Consider the following 27,716-nt stretch of genomic DNA (forward strand, 5'->3'; position numbering starts at 1 on the left):
TAGGAACAATAATTTAGCAGTGCTGCAAGGCAAAGGTACATTCAGCTTGTTTGAATTCCTAGGCAAGGTGTGAAACCAAGCTGGGGGGAATCTCCAGATACCAAAGAGCAAAAAAATAGTCAGGGATTTGCTCTTGTTTGGTATCTCCAGATAAACCAAGAGCAATTCCCTGACTGTATTTCAGTCCAAAGCTGCACAGATCATAGTTGTATAAGCTCATTTTATGTCTCTTTTGTTAACTCTAGTGTCTTCTGTCTCTGAACATCATACGTGCCTTCCAAACCCTGCAAATCTGAGGTATCTGAATTTACTGTCATATTATGTTGTGAAAGTGGATTGCCACACAACTTTATATCTGAATATTTCTCAAATTCACAAGTGCAGCAGATATTCCCCCTTCTGTCCATACAACTTCTTCAATGAGATTCTGCTTCAATATGCAAGTTTTATGGCATCTCTATATACTGTGGAAATGTGATTCTCTACAAAAAGTAATATTTTACTATCTTTGACAGCAATAAAAATGTTTCTTACATACTATAGAACATAGTGAGGCAGTCTGAGATATGCATGAAACGTCCCTCCAGGAAAGTGAGTTTATTTAAGGAGACTGACACACATTTCCAGTCTGGTTTGTATTTCAGAAGTTGCTATAATCTCAGACTGACTGCATATTTGAGAAATCCTGAAAGACAGATGAGGTTCCAGAAGATTGGTAAAGATAAAAACTATCTTAAGAAAATGAAATAGCTGTGGAACAGTCAATATTTTGGCATATTTAATTGTTTATTCCATTATTTTTCTCTTTATTTAAATTAAACAAGCATCCAGAAGAGAGCAGTAAAAAAATAGCAAGGACCAATGATTAATCAAAGGAAAATTGTATGAAACTAAACAAAATTCTTTCTATAAAAAGGTAATAGGTCTTGGGAAAAAGAATGAGCAATTAAAGCCATATATACTAGCCCCGAAATGTTTCACAGTGCTGTCTGATTGTTCCCACTCTTACTCTTGTGTATTTAATTATTCCTACCTAAATGAAGTAGCTCTCATTTTAATTTGTGGAGTGTTGTATACTTTTCACCCTGATTTCTTGAACTCTCATAATGATTCTCAATTTCCATCCTATCCTTTCACAGGCAGTTAAGGGATGCTCTGCAGCTCATGACTGGATGCTATTTAATAATCCTCTCTACCATGTTATCCAAAATATTAATGGAAGTCCTGACTAGTGCTAGATCTGAGGTAGGATCCTGCAAATCCCATGTGCAGAATCCTTTCATTTTGATGATGAATCATGGTTACTAAAACCAGCTACATTTTCCCAACACCATGCAGCAGTACTCAGAAAAATAGGTGCATGTTTTATCACAAATGGAACAAACAGAATGATATCAATCCAGAATGAAAACAGAAAACACTGTACTGGGATGCATAAGCCAAAAAGTAGCACTGAAGATGTGAAGAAGTGACATTTTGGGACATTACACTTTTGAAAGCTGCATGCACATATTTGAGATAATTCAGGAGATATTAGAGCTATTGGAGATAAACCAGAAAGAACTGAGCTCATTACACCAAAAGAAAACTCTGTAAACACACATGAAAACATAAATGTGAAGTGGAAGTAAGTGTGGAAATACAGTATTCTATATCCACCACAGACAGGGTAAAATGTAATAATCTGAAACTACAAAAAGTGATTTAAATTAGGAGTTAAAAAATTACAAAGACACGAAAGTGAGAACACATCACTAAACTTGCATGTTCTCTACATGACATTAATGGTAATGTAAAAATGCCAACCAAGCCACGCTTCCATAAGCCACCTTCAGAACTGTCATACACACAGATCCAGGGATAGCTTCTGCTTCATCAGGTTGTTCAAAGGCCCATCCAGCCTGACCTTGGATGCTTCCAGAGATGTTCCAGCTGACAAGGTTTAAGAGCTATGGAGACACAAAAAACACAGTAATCCTACAGATGATTAAGGAACCATCCAAATCTATTACTTATAGTCTTACACAGTTTTTGACAGGTGACTGTAAACTATGGTTTTGAAATCATTATTTTAACCTGCTATTGTGAGAAGCCAAAAGTTCAGGGGTGTAAATTGTCTCCAAAGAAATCAATGGTAATGTGGAGTCTACCTACACAAGATATTCATGCAATCCCCATTACGGCAGTATTAGTTCTCTTCCCAATATTTAATGTACCTCTCTTCACAATAATGCTGTAAGGTCTGTGAATCTGTGAAACCACACAATCCAAAATACAAGATTTGTGATCCCAAAGAGAAAATGCTCAGTAAATCAACCATGAAGAATAATTCCAGTTGTATTTTGGAGGAAACCACACTTCTAGCTCTCACTTTTAACATTTCAGATCTGCCCAAATTCCAAAAAACTGGGTGGACTGTACATGCACAGATCAGTGAAGCATGTGCCACCAGTTCAGCACAGAGCAGGACAGGTGATGTTAGACACTTACCAAGCTGCTAATATGCACATTATTTGCTGTCACCTGAGCCTTGGTCATCTGACAAGATGATTTTTTGCCTGCTGATTGAAACAATAGCAACTGCTTGTAAGAACATGCTGTTCTGGAAAGCTTAGCAGGTCTGTTGTTTGCCTGTTCTACCCAATGAGTGATTACATTTAAAGTACATAAATAAGCTTGGAAATGCTACTTATTTAAGCATGCAGCTAACCAGCTGAACTTAGAATTCAAATAACCAAATTATTTTATGAATCTGTCACTAAAGGAACTACAGGATGAGCAGACATATCTCAGACCTATGTTCTCTTCCTAGTTGCATGACTCTTTCTCTCTCTTTATGGTCTGATTTTTCAAAGAAGGATTTTAAATTTAGGAGAATAGAAATCCAAGACTGGGCATGCAGGGCAGGAAAAAAAAAATCATGTGATGACCATCTCAGCAAGGCTTGAGAGCATTACAGAAATACACTACCAGTAGCTCACAATTTATAGATTAATCAATTATTAGATTTCTAAAAGTATCTGTCAAACTGCAATGTTACTTTTCTTTGTGTGTTACCAAATGAGGATCCAACCCTGAAGCATTTCCAAAGGACAAATAATACTTGTGTGTTACATACACAAATAATAGGGTTTACTTTGAGTGTACCCACAGCTGTCTCATGAGCATGAACCACTCAGTTTAGGAAGGCTTTTGAATCAGATCCATGCTCACAGATTATTTTTAAATCAATACTCAAAGAACCATTAGAGAACATATTTTGCATTTCCTCTTTATTTTGCAGAGGATTTTTTCTTGAAAAACCTATAAGACAGTTGAGTTCCAGCTTCTCCAAAAGAACAGAGGCAGCTACATTAGTAATTCTGGGCTTGAAAACATTTTGCATGGCCATTGAGAAGTCCTTTAGATAGTTCAACACTAATTTCAGCACAAAATCTTTTCAGTAATATCAGTATCCTGATATTATGCAAATATCAGGATACTTTGGCACTGAAAAGCAGAGCCTTCAGGTAACCCAATTCTGCAAATACAAACAGCTTCCTGAATTCAGTATTAGAGAGAGTATCTCCCTGGGTATGAACTCTGGAGCCTACAGCACCAAGTAGGGAAGGAAATGGGATGACAACAGGTAGGAGAAAATCTGCTACTGGCCCAAATGTTTATTTTTGTGGAAATTCAGCCCCAACTTCCAGCACTGCAACTCCTGAGAAGCAAGGAGGTATCTTAGAAAATATTGGTACTGGAATGAAATTACAGATGTTAAATTGAAGATATGCATAATTACTGTTAAACTGAAAGTATGCCTAATAAATTTTATGAGCATGGACCTAGATGTTGCAATTTTAACAGAATTATGCAGATTTGGTGCCCCCTGCTGTCTTTTACTACCAGAGTGACCCATGAAAAATATGAATAAGTGATTAAGCACACTGAACTGCACAAAACACCACCAAAGGGCAAATTAAGGATGCTGTTCTATTGAAGGCACATTTAAACTAGAGTGTGAGTTCACAAACTGCTTTGGTGAAGCAGCCAGGAGCTGAGAAGAGCAGAGCTCCCTGTTGGGAATGACCACAAAGAGGAAAAACAGTGAGTAAAAACATTGAGTGAAAACACTGAGTGAAAACATTGAGTGAAAACATTGAGTGCACCATGGCCAACAGGAGCCACACACACACACACACAACAGGAGCTAAGCTTCAGCCTTGGCATACCTCCACTGCTTCAAACCATAACCACAGAAAATATTCAGTTTCTTGTGGGGATAAAACCAGACTAATCCCTGGGGTCTCTCTTTTCTTGCTCAACACCAGCTCTGCTACATTCCTGCCTCTCACCCCCAAACAGGAGAGTTCAAACAGACCCTAAATACTTCCATATGATGGGAGCACCTCGACATCTCAGAAAATGTGAGTACCAGTGGTGTCCCCAGGTACACACTGGGTGCACCCACACAAGTTTGTGTGGAAGAGACACTCCAGGAGCTCACCCAGCACAGCAGGCTCCCACAAGGACAAGCCCAGAGCTAACCTGAGGCACAGCCTCTCCAACACACTCAGCACAACCTGCTTCTCCCTCCAGAGCAAACCCTCTTGGTTTGCCACTGCATCTAAAGGGCTTCAAATGACCCTCACCTGCAGAATCCCACTGCCTCAGAGGTGGGGGTCTCACCTCTCCATCTCCCACATCCTTGTTGCCAGTCCACCCATTCCATAAGCCCCAGCAACATTCTGGCTTCCTGCTTAACTTTCTGACTTGAAAAAGTAATCTCTCCCTCTTTGCCCCCACCCCAGGCTGGTTTTCAGATGGATCAGTTTATTGCATGGGCATGTGGGTGCCTGGTCTGATGTGAGAGGGGAGGAATGTCCCTTTGGCAGCAGTCTCAGATGGGCTTAAGCTAATCGTGAAACTTCTGTCCTAAATCAAATAAGGCCATGAGGTGCCAATGGGTGCAATTGCTTGTCCAAACTAACAGCACATTTCCAGCACAGCTGGGTTGAATCCTGCTATAATCAATGGCCAAGATATTATGTCACTAACTTTTGAAAATTTCTCTGTTGGTCTCAGAGAATAAACAAAGCAGAAGACAAACTGGTTTGTAACATGATTTGTCCAGTCTTTGAGGAATATCTTTGCACTCCTACAGGAATACTACATGTTGTAAGTGATGACGAAGCAAAGCACAGTGTTCCCTCTGAACTTCTGCAAAGCAGCAGACAGGACTTTTCCAGGAAGAATATCTATTTAAGTGATTTCCTACTGCAAATCAACAGGCTCTCAAGTGATGACTTTGTCTGCTTAAGCCCAAAGACATTTCTTTAAAGAGGCCTTTGCTCAGTAGTCACAAGTAATCAATCAGTCAGTTATTTCCCCCCTTGGCTATCTGTGCTTGAAGATGGGAAAAAAAAAAAAAACCAAAAACCCAAACTCCCCCCAAAAAACCCCAAAAAACAAATCTAAACAAAAAGCTCCACAGAAAAGGGACAGTCCTGTCTTGCCACAACAGGGGTGTTCAGCGAGACTGGTGCCTGTGTTCCTGAAATCAAGGGTGCTAAAACAGCATTATGCTGTACTTCAAGCAGATGTGCAGCAGAGGATGCTTCATCATTTCATATTCTCCTCAGGTTGGAAGGCTTTTAGGACTGACATTGAATCTGTGAGTCACTGACTGCTCTGGAAAGGCTTACTGGTGAATAAGATGAAATTCCTGTCATTTATATTGTCTGAGAAGGTTTTTCAACTTCAAGAGAAAAGAATTTATTCAGTTTCTCTGACACTTATTTATACACACAAGTTTTAAATGGCCATTTTCAACTCTTGAACTCCTGTGACTTAGTGAGATGTTATGATCTGTATTACATCTGCTGTAGCAGTATTTAAACAAACATCCTTAATAAAATCTTGCTCACTCCCACCATCTAGAAATCCTATTTTGTACTTCACACATTTTATTTTCATACCTCAGAATTCAAAACACCAGAAGGCAGGAGTTTGGTCTGGTAACTATTAAATTAGTTGCACTCTGATACAAAAACCAACTTGCTTACTACATCCTTTATTCTTGTCAGTTTATTCAGTGAACTGGCTGTAAGGACTGCCTAAAAATCCACTTCTATCTCCTCTAAATGTTGTTTAAGTCAGCAGTCTGTCCTCTATTCACCTCATTTCAGTGTGAAACACAGCCATGTCAGGGGTTGTGCAAGAAGAAGATTATGAGGGTGGATCCACTTGTTTTGATCTCCTGGCAGAGCACTGTGGCTCACCCTGCTACCACCAGGCTCTGGGGCTGCTCCTGAGCCACCTTCTTGCTCCTTTTCCACTCCTAAGCTCTCTTCTTTCTCCCCTTTTCTCATTTTCTCCCTGAAATTAATAAATTAATGTGCAAGTCTAGCAGGCACCACTTGCAAAGAGCCAGACCTCGATGTTCTTGGGCGTGAGGAGCCAAATTTTAGCTACTGAAATGAACTTGAGTGCCGGAAGAGCTGTGCTGACGCAGGAGGGAGGCGTGCAGAGGGATGAGTGTGGAGGTTGAAGTCACATCTTATTATCACAAGACCTCAGGGCACTGGCTAATCAGCAGGCGTGTAGCTTTATTGGGAAAAGTGTGTTTTATGATATTCATGTCTGTATCTGAAACATTCCATTTCACTGAGACACCAGAGGCACTTCATGAGCCACTGGAGAGATGCAGCACAGCCATAAATAACAATTACTGGGAGACTCTTCCAGGCCATGCCAAGCCCCAGTGTGTGGGAAGGGATAAAGCACATCACTTTCATGTCTTTCAAGTATGCTCTTCCCAACTTCCCAACAGAACCTAAGGTGAATATCTACATACATGGCAGACTTCTTTCTTCCTTCCCTCAGCATACTCCTTTTCTTGTAACCCAAGTATTGGGACACATTTCTTCCACCTACTCCACATATTTTACCTAAAAATGCAGATTTGTGCACTGTGAGTTTTAGTTTTCTCCTTATAGGATAAGAAAACACTTTTGGGACAAAGAACCCAGAACAGGGAAGCAAAAAAGTCCAAACTCAGTTCACAGTGTAAACAGAAGACTTTGCACTTACTCCACTTGTTGGACATCCTGTCTAGAATAGGATGGCAAATTGCCCTAGGCTTTGTTTATGCTGGCTAACAAAATATGCCATAAAAAAAGCAGAAGAAAAACTGGTTTTTAACATGACTTGTCCAGTCTTTGAGGAATAAAACCAAAATTTTTAACACTAAAACCCAACACAATCAACCAGCCAAACTAGTGGAAGGATTGAAATGAGCTACATATAATGCAAAAAATCAAACCAAAGGTAGGCATCAGTGACCCAGAGCCAGAATTCAGAATTCAAGTAATTTGAGTAAAGAATAAACAGTGGAGGGATACCAAGCAAAACCAAATTTCTGCATATCCATATCAGGACTAGGTTAAAGAGCAAAAGGTCTGTTCACCATCTCCTTCTGGAGACTAAACCAGGACATATGCTAATATATCAGTAAGCACCAGGGTATATTCTTCTGTTAGAACATTTTATCACATACATTTGTTCTTACCAGAAGCTGGAAGACAAAAGCACTCTTCATCCTGCACTTAACAACAACAGGTGACAATCTGTTAGCAGCAGAGTAAACACTGCACTTTATCAAGCATTACTTAATTTTCACTCTTCTGTTTCGATCTCTTTGTGTCCTTGTAAAGACTGGGCAGCAGGTGTGAAACAAGGACTACTAAATGTTACAGAATTCCAAGTAATAACATCAAAACCCTGCTTTTTTTTCATGATAAACAAGTTTAGCTCCAACATGTGCAGTTGTTTTAAGGTATTTTTATCCTGAATTGAGCATTTAAGGATCTTATGACAATTCAATATTTCATGTGAGGCTTTCATATTAAATATGAAACAATATGAAATAATGAATTTATATGAGTGTTTCATAATAAGTATGAAACACTGATGATCATAAAAATAAAAAAATAGTGTGAAATAGATAATATTGATGTTCTTGCAAAGTGATGCTGCAGCACAGCCATTCAGCTTGTGTTTCTGTGTATGTGTGTCTTGCTTCTCTCCTCACCCTGATATGGCTGCACTTGCCAGAATGCCTCATTTCTCCCCTTCTGGCTGCAGCTTCCCTGCATGAAAACTGGGTAGGGTAGTGTCGCAGACATCTTTTATGAAAAATCCTTTCCTTAGGAATTTTCCTCTTGAGAAGCTGAGAGGGCTCAGGAACAAAATGTAAACATTGATTATCTGCTGCTGTGGAATGCAACAGGTGGATCCTTGTCTGGCCCATATTGGATGTTTCTGGTTAATGGCCAATCACAGCCCAGCTGGCTCAGAGAGAGAGCCAAGCCACAAGCCTTTGTTATCATTCCTTCCTATTCTATTCTTAGCTGCCCTTCTGAGGAAATCCTTTCTGCTATTCTTTTAGTATAGTTTTAATGTAATATATATCATAAAATAATAAATAAGCCTTCTGAAACATGGAGTCAGATCCTCATCTCTTCCCTCATCCTGAGACCCCTGTGAGCACCATCTCAGGGTAGAGATGAGTAAAGGGTGGGAATGCAGATGTCACCCCAGTTCTGGATGAAGACAAGGCACACACACACACTCAGGGAGCTGAAGAGCACTGCTGAGACATGCAGTATAACCACAGATAATGCAGCCAGGACAGGGCTTTAGGCAGAAACTGATTTGCAGCTCTGTCTGATCTCCAGGATTATAAGGAGATGCCTTCTAACATTGCCCCTTTTGCTGTGTAACTCTTCTTACCTGTAAGAAAAAAAGCTTCAGCAGCTCCCTGAGACATTCCCAAACAATAGATACAGTAATCTGTTTCTAATGGACACCTGCTGCTTGGTCCACTGCACTGATATTCTGAATTTTAACAGCATTCCTTTATTTTAAACATGCCACCAAGAGTAAATATTTAATGGGCAGCGATCCCTAAACAATAAATTTCTCATTTACCAGGAATATGGGAGTAAATCTGTACTCAGTGCCCTGTAATAAAACACAGCTCATAAAGTAATATTATGCTTTGGAATATAAATATGAGGCATTATACACAGCATGTAACTTAATCATTCTTGACTCTGGCATAAATGGTTGGAAGTGAATGCCACCTAGATTAATACTAATTACACCTTGCACCTTTGTGAACAGACTGAAGCACTTATCAGCCATGCACACAAGCAATTTGTTCTAAGCCACACAATGAGTCAGTGGCAAACAAAGGAGAGGAAACAAGGTTCCTTTATCTGCCAGATTTCTTCTGAGCCAGCTTCTCCCCAGCAAGAATTAAAAGCCATTTCATCCTTCATCGCTACTTTTTGTCAGTGTTTCAGCAGAGTTATAAACTCAGCCTCACAAGGTATTAAAAAGCTTTTTATAAGTAAATACATAGATATATTTATATGTTTGTATATGTTTGTGTGTATTTTTAAATATGACAAAACATAAACCTAATGGATTAAAGCCTCACAACTCCTAAAGTAGCTTAAATTTAGTATCTGAACACATAACCAAAGAGTACTACTCTAAAAGCACACATTTATTGTATAAACCTCAGTACTTTGTGCAGCCTTTTTTTATACTTCTTTAAATAACCACTGGGTGTCACAGTTATCAACAGAAAATGCTTGGGGGACTTTTCCAGGTTCATTTCAATTGGGATTCATATCATCAGAGGTAAAACCAATTCCTATATCTGTAATGCTAATACCCACTCCCATTCCGAGAGGTGAAAATAAATAAAAATTTTTCCTCAATTAAAAAAAAATTGGAGTAAATACAAACTGTGTTCTTTTTGAAAATGTAGCAAAATGGAGATTTCTCTTTCAAATGTGGCCTACAGGTAAGATTTTGTCATACTGCACATTTGTGAAGTTCACAATGAACTATTGGAATGAGCTAATTTTAGATTTCATGGACTTGAGGAAAAAATTCCATAGGCTTTCTCTTTCAAAAATTAAGTGACATGAGAAACAATTATGTCTTCTCCACTTCCTAAGAATTCCATTCACTCTAAATATTTTGGCATGATAAATAGCATTATAGCCTTATGCTTCAGGTCCCAGCTCTCATAATCACACAACTAGCAGGAGAACATGAGTTTTCTTAATTTAAAAGTAAATCACAGAAAAGAAAATATTACTCCAGTGACTATTCAGATTTGCAAATAACAGCTTTATATCATGCTAACTGCTCTGTGTCCTCATTCAGCTGTAAACCCCAAAGGAACAAAGGTCTGCTCACTTCCCAAAATCCCCATGAGATGAGGGTGGGACACTTGGGAGAAGACAGAGTGGACAGCCAAAGGATTGGTGCCCCCAAGTGCCTTGGAATGTCTGCAGGATCCTTGGGAAGCCTCTGTCATACCTGTGCTAAGAGATGCTGGTCTGGAGCAGATGCTAAGAGCACTCAAGGATTCATATTTGGGATAATTCTGGACAGCAGAGTCTTGGGGATCTTTGCCAGGACCTGTAAGATGTGAAGAAAGAAGGAGGAAGGCGTTTCATGGATATTTCCTGTATCTTGGAGTGACCTTTGAGGGCTGAATTAAGGAGTGTGGGTCAGTTACCAGCTGCCACATTGCTCATTCCCTACTTTTTCTTACCCATCTTCAAAAATGGAAGCAGAGAACTGACCTGATCCCTGAAAATCAGGCTCCACAGAAGCACCTACAGTTCCTGGCCACAGCTCAGGTGAGAGATGCAGGCTGAGACATGGGCAGGTGAGACAGAAAGGCCAAACAGGCACTGTCATGAGAGATATGCAACACATGGCAGGCACCAGCTTCTCTCTCTCTCTCTCTCTCTCTCTCTCTCTAGCAAATCACCCTGCCCTGCCCAGCATTTTCTAACTCCTCCTTTTCAGCCACTTGCTGCCTGAGCAGCTAAAATGACTGTCTCAGCCAGAAATGTGAAATTTTTTTTCTTTTTTTTTATTCCCTTTTAATCTATATTCATCCAAGTCCAGCTGCACAGAAAAAGGCACATGCAGGAGAATGCAAGCATTATCTAATACATAAAAGATGGATGCAGAGAGGAAGAGAATTAAGCTGTTCTTCATGCCCAGCATGGCATGATAAGAAGTAATGGGTGTGAACTGCAGGTGGGAGTTTTAGACTAGACATTAGAAATGGCTTCTTTTACCAGTAGGCATAATAAGGACTTGAATAGATTGCTTGAGGAGGCTGCAAAAGACTTCAAAAACAGGTTAGACAAACATTTATCAGGAATCATGTTGGTATGATTCATGTTTGCAGACTGGAGCAAGGAATGGATTGTTTAAAGTTCTGTTCTCCTGTGATATTTTGATCCAAAGATGCCTAATGACCTATATTTTTTTTTTTTTTTTTTGCTAGGGATTGGTCTTAAACAAATCTCAGAATCTTAAAAACCTGCCAGCAAAATAGTAAGGACTTCTTAAAAAATAAACATTATTCCAATGCCTTCTCTTAGTCAAAAAGCCCTCCCACTCTGCCACACATTCAACTACAAAGCTGAATAGAGTCAGTAAAATACTGAAAGCATTAGCAGCACTGCTAACACTGTGGCAATAATACAGCAAGTGATCTGAAATCCCCATTTCTTTTGACCAACTTCTTGCCACTTGCACCTTTCTGTCCTTCTTGGCACCCCAACACAATACACAATTTTCTAAATTACTTGAGCTTTTCCGCACACTTTCATTACCATAGCAGGTGCAGTTATTTAGACCATTAATGTCCTAGCAGTAGTGGAAGCTGGGAGTGACCCCACTGCAAATTAACAGCTCAGACACAAGAGGTGAATGGTGCTTTAAAATACAGCTGGAAATTTTCCACTGTACCCAAACAGGACTCGGTCCAAGGTCCTTGTCCCAAAGCTGCCCTCTTAACACAAGTCACTTGAGTTGGAGGAGAAAAGCATTACAGATTAATTCTGGTTTGTGCAGAAAAGAGGCTCTTTTCTTCCAGCTGAAGTTAAAAGCTGCCAGCAAACATCAGCGACCTATTTGGAAATTTTGGACTGACTCCTCATGTGATTTGACCATGGACTTTTTCTCCACTTTCTATTGTATTATTTCTATGAAGTCAGTCACCAAAAGCTTCTCTGAGTCAAATTCATTCTTTCTGCTCTTTCTCTTTACACTGCTGTGCCACTATTTGTCTTTCCTTTCCCATTCCCATCACTTCTCAGCAATAATTTCCCTTCCAATAGTTTGAAAGACTGATGCCAACATTAAGACTAAATGTACAGGGGAGGGAGGGAACTCCCCCCTATTCAACCTGTTCTGTTCATGTTACCTTTCCATTTTGTCTCCTCTTTCTAAACTGTAAGCTTGCAGGGGCATGGAAAGACTTAAATTCAAACTAAATATCTACAAAAGTCTAAACATCTACTAAATATCTAAATATCTACTTTGTCTGGATCTGATGGGATTACTGGTACATGGACATTAAAACATTGCATTTATGTACTGTAAATAATGCAGTGTAATGTAATGTCAGACTGTGGCTACTACTGCATACCTCAGGAAACAGAGGGAATAATCGAGGCATTCTTCTTGAAATATTACAAAAATTTATGAAAAAAAGGAGATGTTAAAAAAGGACAGTGTGATAAAACATACTGAGAATGTGCTGGTCACATGTCAAACCACAGTGACAATTCCTGAACACAGAACTGGCCACAGAGTGGGGTCCCACAGCGTGTGTTTAGCAATTGCATCACCTGTGCCACATATTCTCAATAACTTTGGTTGAACTGCCTGAATTATTACTCATGTAACCCTATAGTTAAATGCAGGATATGGCTGCACAGCTCAGCACAGCAAGTTACCAAGTAACTCCCAAACAAGATGCTGCAGAGGTGTGTCACCAGGGTGCTCCACCCTGGAATGAGCACAGCTGAGAAGGAGGGCTGAGGTGGGACACCTGCACCTTCCATAGCCCCAGCCCACAGCCCAGTGTTCCGCTGGGAATGGCAGTGAGGAACAGGACAATTGTTAGATCCATCTCACTTCAAAGACTCTAAGAAACAGCCTTCTGCTGTCTAGGTAGCACAAATGGATATAAAGATAAGATCTGCTTCTCTTTTAACTGAGAGACGTCTCTAAGATTCCAGTTCTTCTTGTTCACAACCACCCAAATTGTTCTTCTTCTGCAGAGCTAAAATGACGGCAATGTGATCAGAAGTCACAGCAAATTGAGTGTCACATTATTATTGATTAATTACATCATTAAACACATTCTGATTTGTTTCAGTGGAACCTATGTGGCCCCACACAGGTAAGAATCACAAAAAATGTGCACTGAAGCCAACAGAGCTTACACACAGGTGTAAGCCAGTGTTAAAACAATGTAAATCTCATCTGGGTAAACAAACAACAGCCTCAATATGTCATCTGCCTGAATTCATTAAAATAGCACTCTATACCAAATATTACCTGGGCTGATCACCACGAGTCATACCCAGTGAACCTCATTTTAATATTCCTTGTTCTTGTTCCTCGTTTTGATGCTCCTTGTTCTTCCTCACAGAACACTTCTGCAGTGTAAAGAGAGCAGGATTAGGCCAAACAATTCCATGAGCTCATTAGCTGCACACCACAAACACAAACCAGACACGTGTAAGAATAAGGAGCCAGTTTGGCGAGATACCATGGTGCCAAGTCAGGTCAGTCAGGTTATAATAATTTTTAATTAACACTCTTCCAAGTTTCAGTGTTATTTATTTGCACACCAGTGTCACTCAGAATAGTCCTCTTTCCTCCCTGTGAAAACCTTGGAGGAAAACTGAAAGAAAAAATTTCAGCCTGATCTGGACAAAGAGAAATCCAATGTAATGACAAATGAAAATTATTCAGGTGAACTTGAAGACTCATAACAAAAACAACTTTAGAAATGAGAAGACTGATATCAGTCTGATATCCACTGATAAGGAAACAAAAAGCAGAAATCAGCACAGGTTGAACACCACAGAAGACATGATTTCTACTATTCTATTTTTGATTATGTTTATCCAAGCAGCAAAAATTCCCCATCTCAGAGGTTTTATATTGCCTTGCCCCTGAAAATGCTCCCTTTTGAAACATTGCTAGTGTTGTTCCCTAAGGAATACAAAGGCCCAATGTAAAATTCAGCAGGCTGAGCATTCTAGACGTTTTCATTAAAAAGAAATTACTATTTTAATTATTTTTTGAAAATGCTTGATGGTGCAATAACTATGCAATATTATTCATCAAGGCTTGTTTCAAAAGCCAAGTCATGGAAGCAGTTGTTGACAATATGAATCTGCCTCAATTTACTGTCTTTCAGTCAAAAAAATCCAGAATGAATATCCATAGAATTTGTTCTACACATTAAATTATTTACAATTTAAATTAATGTTTATAGGTATTTGTGTTATATAGGTAAAATGATAAAAACCTTTAAAGGTGTTGAAAGACAGCTAAAATTGCTATTCCTATGACAAAATTTTGATCATATAAGAAGTAGCATCATCTTATTATGCACTTAATATTTGCAAAATGTATTTCATTATCAATATTTTGTTAATATTGATAAAACACAAATATTTAATACATTATAAAAGCAAGATGTAGAGTAATATATTCATTCTGTGTAGAAGACAGATTAAGGGTGTTTTAGCATCAAATAACTCATAAGATTTCAGTGAAGTCATAATGTGCTCATACAAGATATTTTAGGATATCTGCATAGTAAAACTTTGCAGATATCCTAAAATGAAAAATGAAATAGATGATCCTAAAAACAATGAAGTAGATGATCCTAATTCTCTTAGTGTTGAAATAATGCTATCAAAATATTGTTGAAGAAGGCATGCAAGTATGTGTTATGGGTAATTGACCTTATAAAATACAAAAATTAATATGAAAAATGGGCTTAGTGAACAAAAGTGCCTATTTTAGAGTTTTGTCAAAAAGGCTTTATTTTTAAGATGGATTACTTGTATTTCTTCTTTATTTTTACAAAGAATGAGAGATGGTGGGGAGAGAAACTGCTGGCAGTTCTGTATACACAAAATGCTTACTGCACTTAATCAGGAAAGCTTTTTAAGCTTTCACCTTGCTTTTTGTTCATCTAATTATTACTTCCATAATAATTTTAACAGTGTGCATATTTTTAAAGTAACAAAACTAATTAAGCATCAGTGACTACCCTTTACTACCTAATGAACTGCACATAGGCTCTACCTAGGCCCAAGGGTCACAAGAAACATCCCCTGAAGAATCAGGAGGATGGAGAGCCCTGGGAGCAGCTTTAAGAGAAGATGTGGTAGGTCTAGACCCTCAGAGATGCCCAAAGGTCATCCTGGATCCTTCCTGACATCCCTGGAGACCTTCTGCTCCTTCAGGTGACCAGTCAATACTGGCCTGAACATCCCTGGCTGGTTTCCTCCCACAGCTGGGTCTTAGGAGCCATGATGACAGATCACCAAGAAGGGATGTGATGGTACAGCTCCAAAATCCACAGGCTGCCCTCCCAGTAACATGGGAGTAAGTGCTTCCCTGCCACAGCTCACTGAGGGTGTCAGTGGCACACTGGCATCTCACAGCCAATATGACACTCCTTGAATTTCCAAATTTACAACCACAGTGGTAGAATGTAGGCCAGAACTCACCTCTTTCAACTCTACTCACCTACAAGTGAGTGATGTGCTCTAACCTCGCTGGGCTAGGCTCCTGCAGTGTCACACATCCCATCCCATCCCATGATAAGGATCTGAGATGAATCACCTTTGTGGCTGCCTCCACCTCTCCAGAGGAAGCCTAGGAAAATAGATAGGCCAACTGCTTAACTCAGAGATGTACAAAGTCAGGCTAGATTAATGCCATGAGCTCTGTTTTTCAAAAAGAAAATTCCACCAAGGTTTTCCTGCTAACACTGTTGTTACAATAACAGCAAAGCAGATTTATCAAGCAGATTTATTTATTTATTTATTACCTACTTTGCATTTGTGTCAATGCTCCTGGCAAAACGAAATTAGTTCTGTTCAGCTGTGTCTTTGGCACTGCACATCCTTGGCAGAGGCCTCCTAACAACACATGGGTATTCTTTTAGCTTCAGGGAGAGGAGTCTTTGTCTTTCATGACAGAAAGCCTGAGCTCACTTCAGGATGCATTTGTGAGGCTTTGAAAGGCCATGGTGTGCAATATAATTAGTTACTCAGAGGTGACAGATTTGTTATAATCTATAAAACCAGGTTCCAACTGTGAAAATGCAGTAAACAGTGCTGCCCACAGAAGTATGTCTATGCATGCACTGAAATATTTAAAAGACCCAGCCTTTGATGCTAATTTTACAAAACTCCCCTTTCCTCCTTCCAGCTGGAATTCCTTCCCACCATGCCTCCCAGCACTGGCAGTATCCAGCAGGACACACTCCTCTCTCAGACAGGGTGCTCTGAGGAAGTGCTATTAAATAAGTCAGAGTTACTGACAAAAAAGGTGTTGGTATTTATAGAAAATGAGGAACTCCCACAGAAATTCTACAGATGGAATTGTGCCTATTGTATCAACATGTCCTGCTGGATAAAAATAGGAATGACAATATCTGGGGTGTTCTGCCCATTAGTCCAACTGGTGATGAGTAATGCAGCCAAATGCACATCAGTAAATCCTACCTTCCACACCACGCTTCACAAACCCTCTTGGCACTCTTCTTTAAGAGAGAAGCCACAAAAGCATAAAGGTTTAATCTGCATGTGTTTTAAATTATTATATCATTTATGAGGCAAAGATTCAAATAAGGTATATTAGTTGCTCCAAATACATCTTAGTAAAAAATTATCTCTTGTACCCTCTTCAGAAAACGCCTAAGTGTTATAGAAAATTCGGTGAATGTTACAGTTTTAATTGGAGAAACCAGGTTGGTTTAGTACAAAAGACCCAAATATATTTGTCAAAGACAAAAAACCTGAACTCTGTGATACTAAGAGCCTTTGGAAAAGGATCTGAAGTAACTCTTCTGGAAATTAAAATGTGATGTTTAAAAGTTATTGGATCACATGGATTTAACATCTGGTGTTAGCCTCAGACAGAACTGGAGTCTTGCACGAGCATCCTCCTGAAAGCCTGAGTGATCAGTCCTCAGTACCATACAAGGCTCCTGCCCACTCCTGCATCTCAGGCCAGTCTAGTTCTGGAACAACACCCTCTTTCAAGCATGCAGAAAAAGTGTTTTTGTGCTGGATTAATGCTGGTGCCTTGGGTTCTTTATCAGAGTAGGTATTTGAAACTTCCTGAGGTCCTAAGTCTGAGAGTAAGAGCCAGAGCTGATGTACCAGAAAACATTAGATGAAGTGGTGAAGACTGTTTACTACATAAATGTGTGGAGCCACAAAAAGGAATCTTTTCTCTAATTTTGTGGCTCTTTATTTCTGATGTAAATACTATGCACCAACAAGGGAGGAGGAGCTTGTACAGGAAGTTGTATTTTAAGTTAAGGTACAGTAACAAGAAAAAGTAATGATTTCCCTTAAAATAAGGGGCACTTAAATGACATTCTGGTGACACTGGCCTTTAATCCCTTGCCCAGAGTAAGGAGGGTCTGGTTCACTTGCTTTTTTAAACACGGACTTGGAACACCATATATTTCTGATTAAGAAGAGGAAAAAATTAGTAAGTAATCCCAGGGCTCCAAGGAGCTATTCACAAGCCCAATGTTAAGATGTAATCTTCTGGTGATTACGTAATAGTTTCCCCTCTGCCCATTCCAGAGTGGATATGAGATACTGCAGTCTACATGCCTGGTCTTGAATGTTCAGTTCCAGGTGTGAGAGCTCATTGCAGCTGCCTAGAGCAAGGCCAAGTGTACATGTCATTCTGGGAGAGACAGCTCCTAATTCCAAGGATAGGCAATAGAAGATGGTGGGCCACCCCACTCAGGGTTGGGCTCTAGGAGCTTTGTGGGACTTGGCAGACACAATTAACAAGGCTGAAATAACAATTGCCTTGAGAGCCAGCACAAAATAAAAGGCAGGGGAGCAGCCCTCAAGTAGGAAAAGTAAAATAACTACAACAACAGCAGGACAAATCTAATCTCACACAAAAACACCAATAACCCATCTGAGAGCTGGACATGAAATCGACACTCTGATATTAAGGAGCACAGACCACAAGAAACAAGAAGCTTGGAATCCTCCATGGAATAAACTCAGTGATTGGCTTTTCTGTGAACATCTGCCAGCTCCTGCTGCACACAGTGGTCAGAAGGGGATTTCATAAGTGTTAGAGTGAGCAATTACACCTACCAAGATGTGGAGGGAAAAAAAAGAAAAATCCAAGCATGCTGTTATTCTGTCCAGTGCAATCCACTGCAGCACTGACATGGTGGCCTGCTGTCTTTTCAAATCCTGGCCACACTTGACTCCTAAATATATCTGAAAATGCCTGATACATCACAGGATACATAGACAGATTTTGCAAGGTGATACCTACAATAGTCCCAGACAGATAAATCCTGCATGCAAAGCAAGTCTGACATGTCAGACTCACAGCATATGCAATATTGTCTTGCTCAGAGAAGTTGCACAGTAAGTACCAGCCTGGCAGCACACCTTTTGCACATGCATGTTTTGTCTGTCCTTACAGAGAAGTCTGAGCTCTCCAATAATCCTGCACATCCAGAAAACACCTGTGGCAATGGAAATGCAGGAGAATCCATGCCAGGTGTGCTCTCCCTACGAGAAATTGCACTGACCATGCAATGACACGACACACCCGGCATTAAACAGGACGTTCTGTACCACATGGGATCCCTGGCTCTTTCTGACATTTATTTTGGTGACCACAGCACGCTGTGCTTACCCAGGAGAGGGCAGAGGTCAACATCAGTGTAAGCACATGAATCTGGTGGACAGAAGACACTGTGTGATTACCTAATATTTAAATAGGTTGCAACGATAGCACTACTGCCCTTATCTTCACTATGCAAGCTCAGCTACAAAGCAACATGATGGCTTTGGGATACAATATCAGTAACCCCTGAGACATAACAATTATCCAGTCACCAATACTGTACCCCACCAACACAAGGATAGTCTTGTAGAAAGTATATTTATAATCACAGTAAAATTAAAGTTGGGCTAGATATTATAAAGGTTCAACCTCTGGCTCTCTCCACAGCTATTTTCAAAGATAATCCAGGTTGCTCAAAGTCTTTTCCTGTCTAGTTTTGTTTCCAAGGATGGAAAATACACAGCCACTCAGGGAAAACGTTCTGCTGCTTGACCACTCTCACTTTGAACTTTCGTTTTCTTGCACACAATTGGGATATCTCTGGGTGCAGCTTCTCACTTTTATCTCTCATCCTGTTGGTGACTATCTCAGAGAAAAGCCTTGTGCCATCTTCCCTATAATTCTCTTTGGGAAGGTGCATGTTGTAATTAGATCCTGCTGTGGCCAAACCCACTTCCTCACACAGCATGAGCTTCAGCCCCTCACAGCCTGTGCTGAACTGGCTGTTCCCAAACTGGACAGTGTGCATGCAGTGTGGCCTCACCAGTGCTGCACACAGAGCTCATTCCTGCTGGCTAGATGGAGAATTCAGCCCTGCAGGTGCTGGAATCCCATGAGGAATTTCTTTTGTCCACCAGGATGGGCAGGCCCTTTTCTGCTGGGCTGCTTCCAAGCCAACTGGTTCTCAGCATCCTGCAGCCTGTCCCACATTCAGGACTTTGCCCGTCTCTGTTGACCAACTGGAGGCTCTCACTGGCCCTCTCCTGGAGCTTGGCAAGCCTGCTCTGACTGGTGGCCTCCTGTGCAGCAGCTGATCTCCCCAGCTTGGCAAGGGGAGCAGCTGGAAACTTGCTGAGGGTGCACTCTGTACCACCCCCTGCGTGGTGACCTTGTCAAACGAGACTCGCTCCAGTACTGATCCCTCCAGACAAGACTTCAAACCTTCACAACCTTCAAGCCTGGGGGTACAGATAGTTTTTTCTGCCCACCCCACTCAAATCTCCCCAGTTACGAGGTTATTGAGGAAATCCACCAAAAGCCCTCTTAAAAACAAGCTTGAATTACATCCTCTGCATTGTCCATGCTCACTAAGCCCAAAGTCAGTGACACTGGGTCAGACACAACTGAACTGAAATGTGTAACTTTTAGCCTTTGTTCAGTCACCTGCAGTCTTTAAATATCATGGACTTTCCAATGTCACAGGGTGTGAGCACAAAATAAAACTGGAGAGCTCCCTCAACACTCCAATGAGTGTGATGTGGCCCAGTGGACTTGGATATGCCCACTTTGACAGAGCGGACTTTCTGTGGGGAGCTCCCTCCCCTGCCCAAACCCTGCTGCCAGCCACAGAACCCTGGGAGATGGGAAAGGGTTTTTATCCAGCAAAGTCCAAGATGAAAGAGGTCTCTTCTTTTTCCTTGACCTTTATGGCCAGTTTAATCACCCAGTCCTGCAGCAGGCCCACATATTGCTTGTCTTCCTTTTGCTGCCAAATCACCTGTAGAAGTTCTTTATGTTCCCCTTCACGTCCTTCAGTTCCAACTCCAGCAAGGTTTTGGCTTTCCATGTTCCACTCCTCCACTAAAATACTGACCATCCTCCTCTGCATGAAGTGATGAAGAATCTCACACCAGTGTAATTTGCTACTACCTGCTGAATGGTTTCTAAAAATGCTGTTTAAGGAAGGTGCTTATCTCTCATCCTTATCTCATTTTTTGGAAGTGGCAAGCATATCCAGGTGCCTGTTTGAGCATTTATTTAGCTGGTACTGTGGAAAATGTGATTGTTCTAAATTGTTCTTTCTTCCTTTGTTCTTTGTTGTTAGTTGGTTTGTTTCCAGTAACCTCAAATTTGATGCAGAAGAAAAGAGAAAGTATACACACCTGATAGGGAATCAAACAATTCATTACCTTCAGCATTCAGCTTTGACTGCTAATCCATCTCTCGAGGATTTTCTCTAATATTTTGTAGTTATTACAGCTCTGCTGAAGCAGCCTCACATGGTTATTATCAAATAACACAGGCCCTTAATGAGAGTTCCTTCCTATTATTCAGATCTGGACTATGTGCTCCATCCTCCTCTAAAAAAAATGGTGGAGAAAAAAAAAAAAGAAAAAAAAAAACCCTAAATTAGCCATAGTTTATTAGTTCTAGCCAGCTCATAAACAATAAATTCAAGGGTTGTTTTTTTCTTTTTTGACTTTCCAGATGTAGAAAATAGAAGTGTTCCTTGCTTCTCAAGCATCTGTATTTAGTCTAGAATGTCCCAAGACAGGTTTCTTACACTTAAGAGTAACACTATTTCAAAATATTCTACATTGGTAATTTCATTTGTTGTTTTTGGCAGGAGTGATTGCTCTCCTTGGTTTTCTAAATTATCACAATAAATAAGAAGTATTTCTGTAATATTTTTTCTATTAAAGATGTGGAACTATACAACAGGAAATTGTCTGAATTACAATATAGTCAGAATTGTACATATTCTGCACAGTTGTGTATAGTAACTGCTTCAGTAACATGGCTGGTACTACAATTGTATTTAAGGTTGCCAAAATTTCTCTTCAAAATTCCTCTTCTGGGCATTTATAAGTTTGTCATTTTTTATAGTTGAATTGGTGCATTAATTCTCTACTTTTGGGAAACTTTAAAGATGCCTGAATAGGATGAACTCATACTTCTGTTATTGTAATAGAGTCATCTGTCACAAGTGAGACATGCTTTGTATTTACCAGTTGATTCTCTCATTGCTCAAAAAGCTGCACACTTATTTGGATTATTAAATTTGCCCTCTCTCATCTGGCTGCAGAATAGAATCAGATCCAAATCAGGGCTTAGCTGATGAAAAACTGACAAAGCATGGTGCCATTATCCCTCTCACAATTCTCTTTTTCCTGTGACTGTGGCAGCCCCAGACCTGTCTTCCAAGATCCCCTCCTGGTGACTGGAGAAAGTCTAGGAGAAGTAAAAACCACCTCTGACTAGGAAAGGCATGGGTGACAGGAGCAGACAGTGGGAAGGGGTTTTTGCCCTTCCCTTGCCCTGGACACTGAGGCACAGGGCAGGAAAAGAGTGATGAGCAACTTTGCCTGCCTGAAAACCTAGTCTTGATCTTTAAAGTTCATTTTAGGTGTCTTCACAGGGTCTGTGCTGCTCTCTGCAACTGTTCCTGTCGTCTTTGAATTATGGATGCAGTGATGGCATCTGGGGAAGACCAAGAAAGAACTCAAGAATGCTGAAAACACAGAACAATGGAAATGAGAGTATATACAGCAGTGAAGTGACTAAAACACAGGCCTTGTGTTCTCCAGCAATGGTTGGTGAGCTAAAAACACAAAATCAACATTCCCCTCTCTGGAAGACTGATGTAGAATTTAACCCTACAGCCACACCTGGGCAGAGGTGAGGGACAAAGCCCTTTCCAACCTCTCCCTCTGATGTAAGAGTGCTTTAGCTATTATCAGCCAAATATCTTCTGCAGCCTCTAAACAGGGCCAAAGTATCCACTTCAGCTGGCCAGGCCTCCATGAGGTCTCATCTCCTTCTCTGGTTTTACTCCTTTCATGCATTTTGTCCCTCCATGCAGTTCTCCACTGGTCTTGGGCCTCTGGTTTCCTCCAGCTGGACTTTTTCAAACTTCCAAAACAAAGCATTGTTGCTCAAGCTTACTAGTTTAACCGAAGCCAGTACTCCTAAAACCTCAGCTTCTGAAGGGGAAGATATTCAGATATTAACTTGAGCTTTCAATAAGGAAAAAGGGTTTTGTTATTTCCCTTTGGGTTTTGGAGAAAAGTTCGAGCATACCAAAGATAAAAATTCTAGGCTCTAAACCAAATAACATAAAACATATTATTTCAAGATGCTATTTTTAAAGACCGAGATTTCACTCATCTCATGACTTTTGACCAGAGGCTTGGCTCTGGATTTGAGTTTGCCTTCCACCACACGGGAGGGTTAGCAGGGCAGAGACGGAGACCCTTAAAATTCCCATTGTCTTTGGACAGCGTGTCCTGTGCCCCAACTCTCAACATTCCTGTAAGATCTACAGCAAAACTGCTGCAGATTTGCCCCCTTTTTCCATACCAACCATGCAACAACTACAAGAGACAAGATCGGCAGCAGGCCTGAAACCTTCCAGTAACCAACCTGTGCAACACCAGAATGCGACTTCATGAAGCATTTTCCTTTTTTACAAACCTCCAAATGCGGAATTATAGGATGAGGGTTGGAAAGGACCTTAAAAACCATCCTGTTGGGCTGGGACACCTCTCACTAGACCAGCTTGCTCAAAGCCCCATCCAACCTGCCTTTGAACACCACCAGGGCTGGGGCATCCCTGGCCAACCCATCCCAGTGTCTCATCACTTTCACATAAAAGCATTTCTTCCACACACACAACCTAATTTCGCCCCGTTTCAGTTTGCACCCATTTCTCCCTGTCCAAATTGCACCAGAAAACCACTTGAGGCCGGAAATCACCCGGTCACCTCCAGGTGTTACAGGGACGCCCGGTCCTACCGGGTCACCTCGGGGCAGCCACAGCACCTCATGCGGGACCACCCTCGCCCCTCGCATAGGACACATACAGGGCACATACAGGGCACACACCGGGCACATGCCCGGGACCCCCGGCAGCCCCTCGGGCACGACGCCCGCAGCCCCCACAGGCGCCGCCGCGGGACCCCGCGCGGGCGGGCGGGCGGTGCCGTTGGGGCGTCCCCGTCCCCGCCGGGGGCCGCCCCGCCGCCGCCCCCCGGCAGCCGTGGGGCTGTGCCCACCGCGGCCCCGGGCGGCGGAAGTGTGTGTAGGGGGCAGTGCAGGAATTTCCTGTGACGTCCCGGCCCGGACTCCATTAGGTGCAGCTGGGCTGAGAGGAGACAAACCCGGCGGGCAGCGAGCGGAGCGGGCCGGGCGCCTGGGGCTGCCGGGCGGGGGCTCAGGGCAGCGGCGGCCGCCATCGCCAGAGGGAGCCCCGAGCGGGCGGCGGCGCTGCCTCCGGGACCCCCGGCGGGCGCAGGGCCCCGCTCCGCCTCCCCTCGCCCCCGCCGCCTCCCCCTCCTCGCCCCCCCGGCTTCCCACCACGGCCGCTCTCGGCGAGGAAACTCTGGCCTCCGCTTCCTCCTCCTCCGACTCGGACACCGGCGGAGCCTCCCCGCCCCCGCGGAAGAAAGCCCGGGCCTCCCCGGCGGCGGCGGAGGGAGCAGGAGAGCCCGGGGCTTCCGCGGGCAGAGCAGGCCTCACCTCGTCCCAGTCCCCCTCGGTGCCCGCCGGGCTCGCCCCCGCCGCCGCCCCGCTCAGAGGCAGCAGCAGCAGCGGCGGCATCGCCAGCAGCGCCATGCAGGCCAACGGGGCGGGAGGGGGCCAGCAGCAGCAGCAGGCGCCGCCGCAGGGCCCGGAGCTGGGCTGCCTGGGCGCCCAGAACGGCGAGGCCTCGGCGGGCACGGCCGCCGGTGACCAGCTGGCCCACGCCAACGGGCTGCTGCCCTCGGCCAACAGCGGCGGCCCCGGCGGCGGCAGCCCCGGCGGGCTCGGTGTCAACAACGGGGTGCCCGCCGCCGGGGGGCCCGGCCCGGCCGCTGCCGAACTGGGGGGCGGCGGCGGCGGCAGCGCCCTGAAGAAGAAGAAGCGGCTCTCGCAGTCCGACGAGGACGTGATCCGGCTGATCGGGCAGCACCTCCACGGGCTGGGGCTCAAGTAAGTGGCCGCGGTGGGCGAGGGGCAGCGCGGCCGGGCCGGGGGACGGGCTTCTTCCTTCCTCCCTTGGTTTCCTGCGGCGCCCTGAGCGAAGGGTCCCCCCGGGGCCGGGGCAGCCCCGCCGCCCTCCGCTCCGTCCGCGGGGAGGGTCCGGAGCGGGGTCCCCGTGGAGGATGGGCAGCCCGGAGAGGGGAGGAGGGGAGAGGAAGGGATTCGAGGTGAGGGGGGTTGGTGACCAAAGCTGCCCCGTCGCAGCCCGGAGGTCTCCGGTGAGAGGAGAGCAGTGCCCGGCGGTGGGGCAGGCCCGCTCCCGGAAAAATGGAGCCGGAGCTGTGTTTGCCAAGCCCGTGCCGGTGTCTAGCGAAGGGACAGGACAGGAGCTTCCCCTGCCAGGGATGGCAATATGGAAGTCGGGTTGCACACCGATAAGGGTAGATCAATACAAATGTGTTAGTGGGGGAGAAGTTATCTGGTAAACATAATGGAGCCCGCAGCTGGGCGTGGGGGGGCGGCTTTTCGCAGATGAGCTCCAAGATTTGGCTTGTCAGCTCGGAGGAAGCGACACAAAGTAAACTGCCACTTAAGCAGGCCTATTGGCTTCGCTCTGGAAACCTTTGGCCCTCTAAATGGTGAAGGCCTCTGTAGATTTGTGCTGGACACGTGTTTTTGCTAATAATCTTACTTGTAAACAAGAAACGAGAATGTTGGCCCTTCCTTAAAATCAGGATAGAGAAAATAATTTCCCAGTGGAATAGGGGAAGTCTTAAAGTGTTTAATCATAGTGCTTTGTGAGTAAAGCTAAAGCTAGCCAGTATGTCATCATTTTGGAAGGAGGGTAGAGAAGTCCTGCGAAGTGCTTGTGTAGCCACAAAAGAAGTCTTCAAAACACTGCAGAATGGGTCAGCTATAAAGAACATATTCCATAAAATAAATTGCCTCTGACACAAGAGGCAAGTTTACAGCAGCAGACAACTCGTGACTATTCATAGATGACACCACAGTAAATAAGCTATTTTTAGTATAAAAGGGGGAGGGCTACAGGTCCCTGAGTTTGTTTATTTTTTTTTAAGGAGACAGTCTTGTAAGAAGTGATGAAGGAAAGACGAGGCCTGTGCCAGATGTTGTAGCTCTCCTTGTTGTTTTATGGGGGAGGTAGGGAGGGGGCAGGGGATGGCAGCCAGTAGCTCACAGCTTTCTAGAGTGTATCTTCCTTCATGAAGTTTATCTTGTGTGCAGGGCTGGCTGTTTGTGGTGGCTGGTAAGTCACATACTTCATGGTACTTCAGCAAAGCTTCCAAGCTCCTTGACAACTTGCTTTAGGTAGAGGTAGCTTTTGACATGTCTCAGGCAACTCAGATCACCTTCTTGAACAAGCATCTGAATCTGGTCATCGTTTTCTTGTGTAATTAAATTACTTTACGGTAAACTGTTATCATAGCAGGCGGTGTATTTGTGAGGGTGAAACTGGTCGGGTTTTTTTACACTGTATCTCTCCTGCAGCCAGACTGTTGATCTCCTCATGCAAGAGTCAGGATGTCGTTTAGAACATCCTTCAGCTACCAAATTCCGCAATCATGTCATGGAAGGAGAATGGGATAAGGTAACGTAGGGCTTATAGGACTGTATTAACCACTGTTGAAATTTATAGTATCTATGAGACAATTCAAAATTCATCCTCCTTATATACTTTTTTTTCTCTTCTGCCGATTTCTGCAGGCTGAGAACGACCTGAATGAACTTAAGGCCTTAGTGCATTCTCCGCATGCAATTGTGGTAAGAGGCACACTTGAACTCTTTCAGAGCTGTGTAGTTGGACTAATTGTAGTGGTGTAATCTTTCACTATGGAGTTGGTTGTCCATAGTTCTTGTTTTCTCTTTTTTGTTTACTTAAAGCTGCTTGCATGCTATCTCAAACGTCATACTAATCTGAACTTTTTTTTATTCTGTTGTAGAATGTGAGATAGGCAGCCCAAAAGTACTGAGGCTAAGATTTGGTGTACTGAATGTTATAACTCTATTTAATGTACCTAACTGATAAAATATAAATCCTGTCACAGTCCTAAAATAGGTCAGTTTCTGTAGAAACTGCCTATGTTGAATACTAATTTCAACCTTGAAATACTTCTCACAATCTCTGTGTTTATAGGAGTTAGGATTTCTTGAGGGAAGTTTAGAAATAAAATGCACTAATACTGATGTGGAGTTGGCATTGTAATAGCACATTACAAGAATATAGAGGCTGCTATAGACCATGAACAATACTGTTGCTTTTCCAGATGGCTTTTAAAGAGCAAATGCATTTGTATTGCTGTTTGGGATTTTATTTAGAGCTTTTTCTCTTTGGGTGGCTTTTTTTTTTTTTTAAAAAAAGATAAACCTAGAAATAGAAGGTTGGTGGATCCTGTGACTTGACACTACAATATGTGTTGTTATGATTTCAGTTGCTCTGAGTAAAGTGTTTCTTGTTTTGATTTTTGGATCTCAAGATATAAATCATCACTTGGCTCTTCAAAGAGCTTGTTCTTTTGTTGTAAAACATTTATTTTAATGAGATGAAGTTACAACAGCTATGGTCACTTAGGAAGCAAACTGTATCAAGGCTTTTTTAAGTGTCTGTGACTGTAAACAATGAGGAATCAGCTGATGGCTGCTTAGTTCCACTTCTAGCTGATTCATTTGTTGTCAAGACAATTTCCTGTCTGGTGGGGGAGGGAGAGAAAGAGAGAACAGGAAATGAAGTAGGAAAAACAGATGTTTAACAAAACATCAGAGGGTACTTGACAGAAGTTTACATTTGGTTCTATTAGTTTGGTCAAAGCTTAGCACCTCTTAATTAGACCGACCAGTAGTTCACTTTGTCTTTTGTCAAAGACCTGAAGGAGTTGAGAATTTTGCATGCAGCTTTCAACAGTGTGTGTAGCCTGAAAGTATGGAACTGCTATATTGGAATATGAATGGTCATTGGAAACAAATTTTCTGAAGTTACAAAGTTTGTCTGTAGTATTAAAATGTTTTGCATGTTGGTGAGTCAAGAGATTTAATTGAGTTTTCAA

General features: G+C 42.5%; 1 protein-coding gene and 1 long non-coding RNA gene across 4 annotated transcripts in view; one reads left to right on the plus strand and one right to left on the minus strand.

Annotated features, from left to right (window-relative positions):
• LOC113459467 (uncharacterized) overlaps positions 1–22,143 on the minus strand; it is a 30,814-nt gene extending 8,671 nt beyond the window's left edge. The window contains exons 1-5 of one of the 3 annotated variants that reach the window (XR_012579411.1): positions 20,883–22,143; positions 15,655–15,783; positions 13,438–13,538; positions 10,384–10,485; positions 1,807–1,949 (exon numbers count right to left, since the gene is read on the minus strand). This is a non-coding gene — a long non-coding RNA (uncharacterized LOC113459467). Of the gene's footprint in view, positions 1–1,806; positions 1,950–10,383; positions 10,486–13,437; positions 13,539–15,654 lie in introns of all 3 variants that reach the window. The other 2 variants (XR_003380724.2, XR_012579410.1) reach the window with 2 other exon arrangements.
• Positions 22,144–23,571: 1,428 nt separating this feature from the next.
• WDR26 (WD repeat domain 26) overlaps positions 23,572–27,716 on the plus strand; it is a 32,579-nt gene continuing 28,434 nt past the window's right edge. Inside the window, exons 1-3 of the mRNA XM_005488492.4 lie at positions 23,572–24,663; positions 26,164–26,263; positions 26,380–26,436. Of these exons, the coding sequence (XP_005488549.3) occupies positions 23,585–24,663; positions 26,164–26,263; positions 26,380–26,436 (1,236 nt within the window). The 5' untranslated portion in view covers positions 23,572–23,584. The remainder of the gene's footprint in view (positions 24,664–26,163; positions 26,264–26,379; positions 26,437–27,716) is intronic.

Source organism: Zonotrichia albicollis, chromosome 3 (genome assembly GCF_047830755.1).
Source record: "Zonotrichia albicollis isolate bZonAlb1 chromosome 3, bZonAlb1.hap1, whole genome shotgun sequence".
NCBI lineage: Eukaryota > Metazoa > Chordata > Aves > Passeriformes > Passerellidae > Zonotrichia > Zonotrichia albicollis.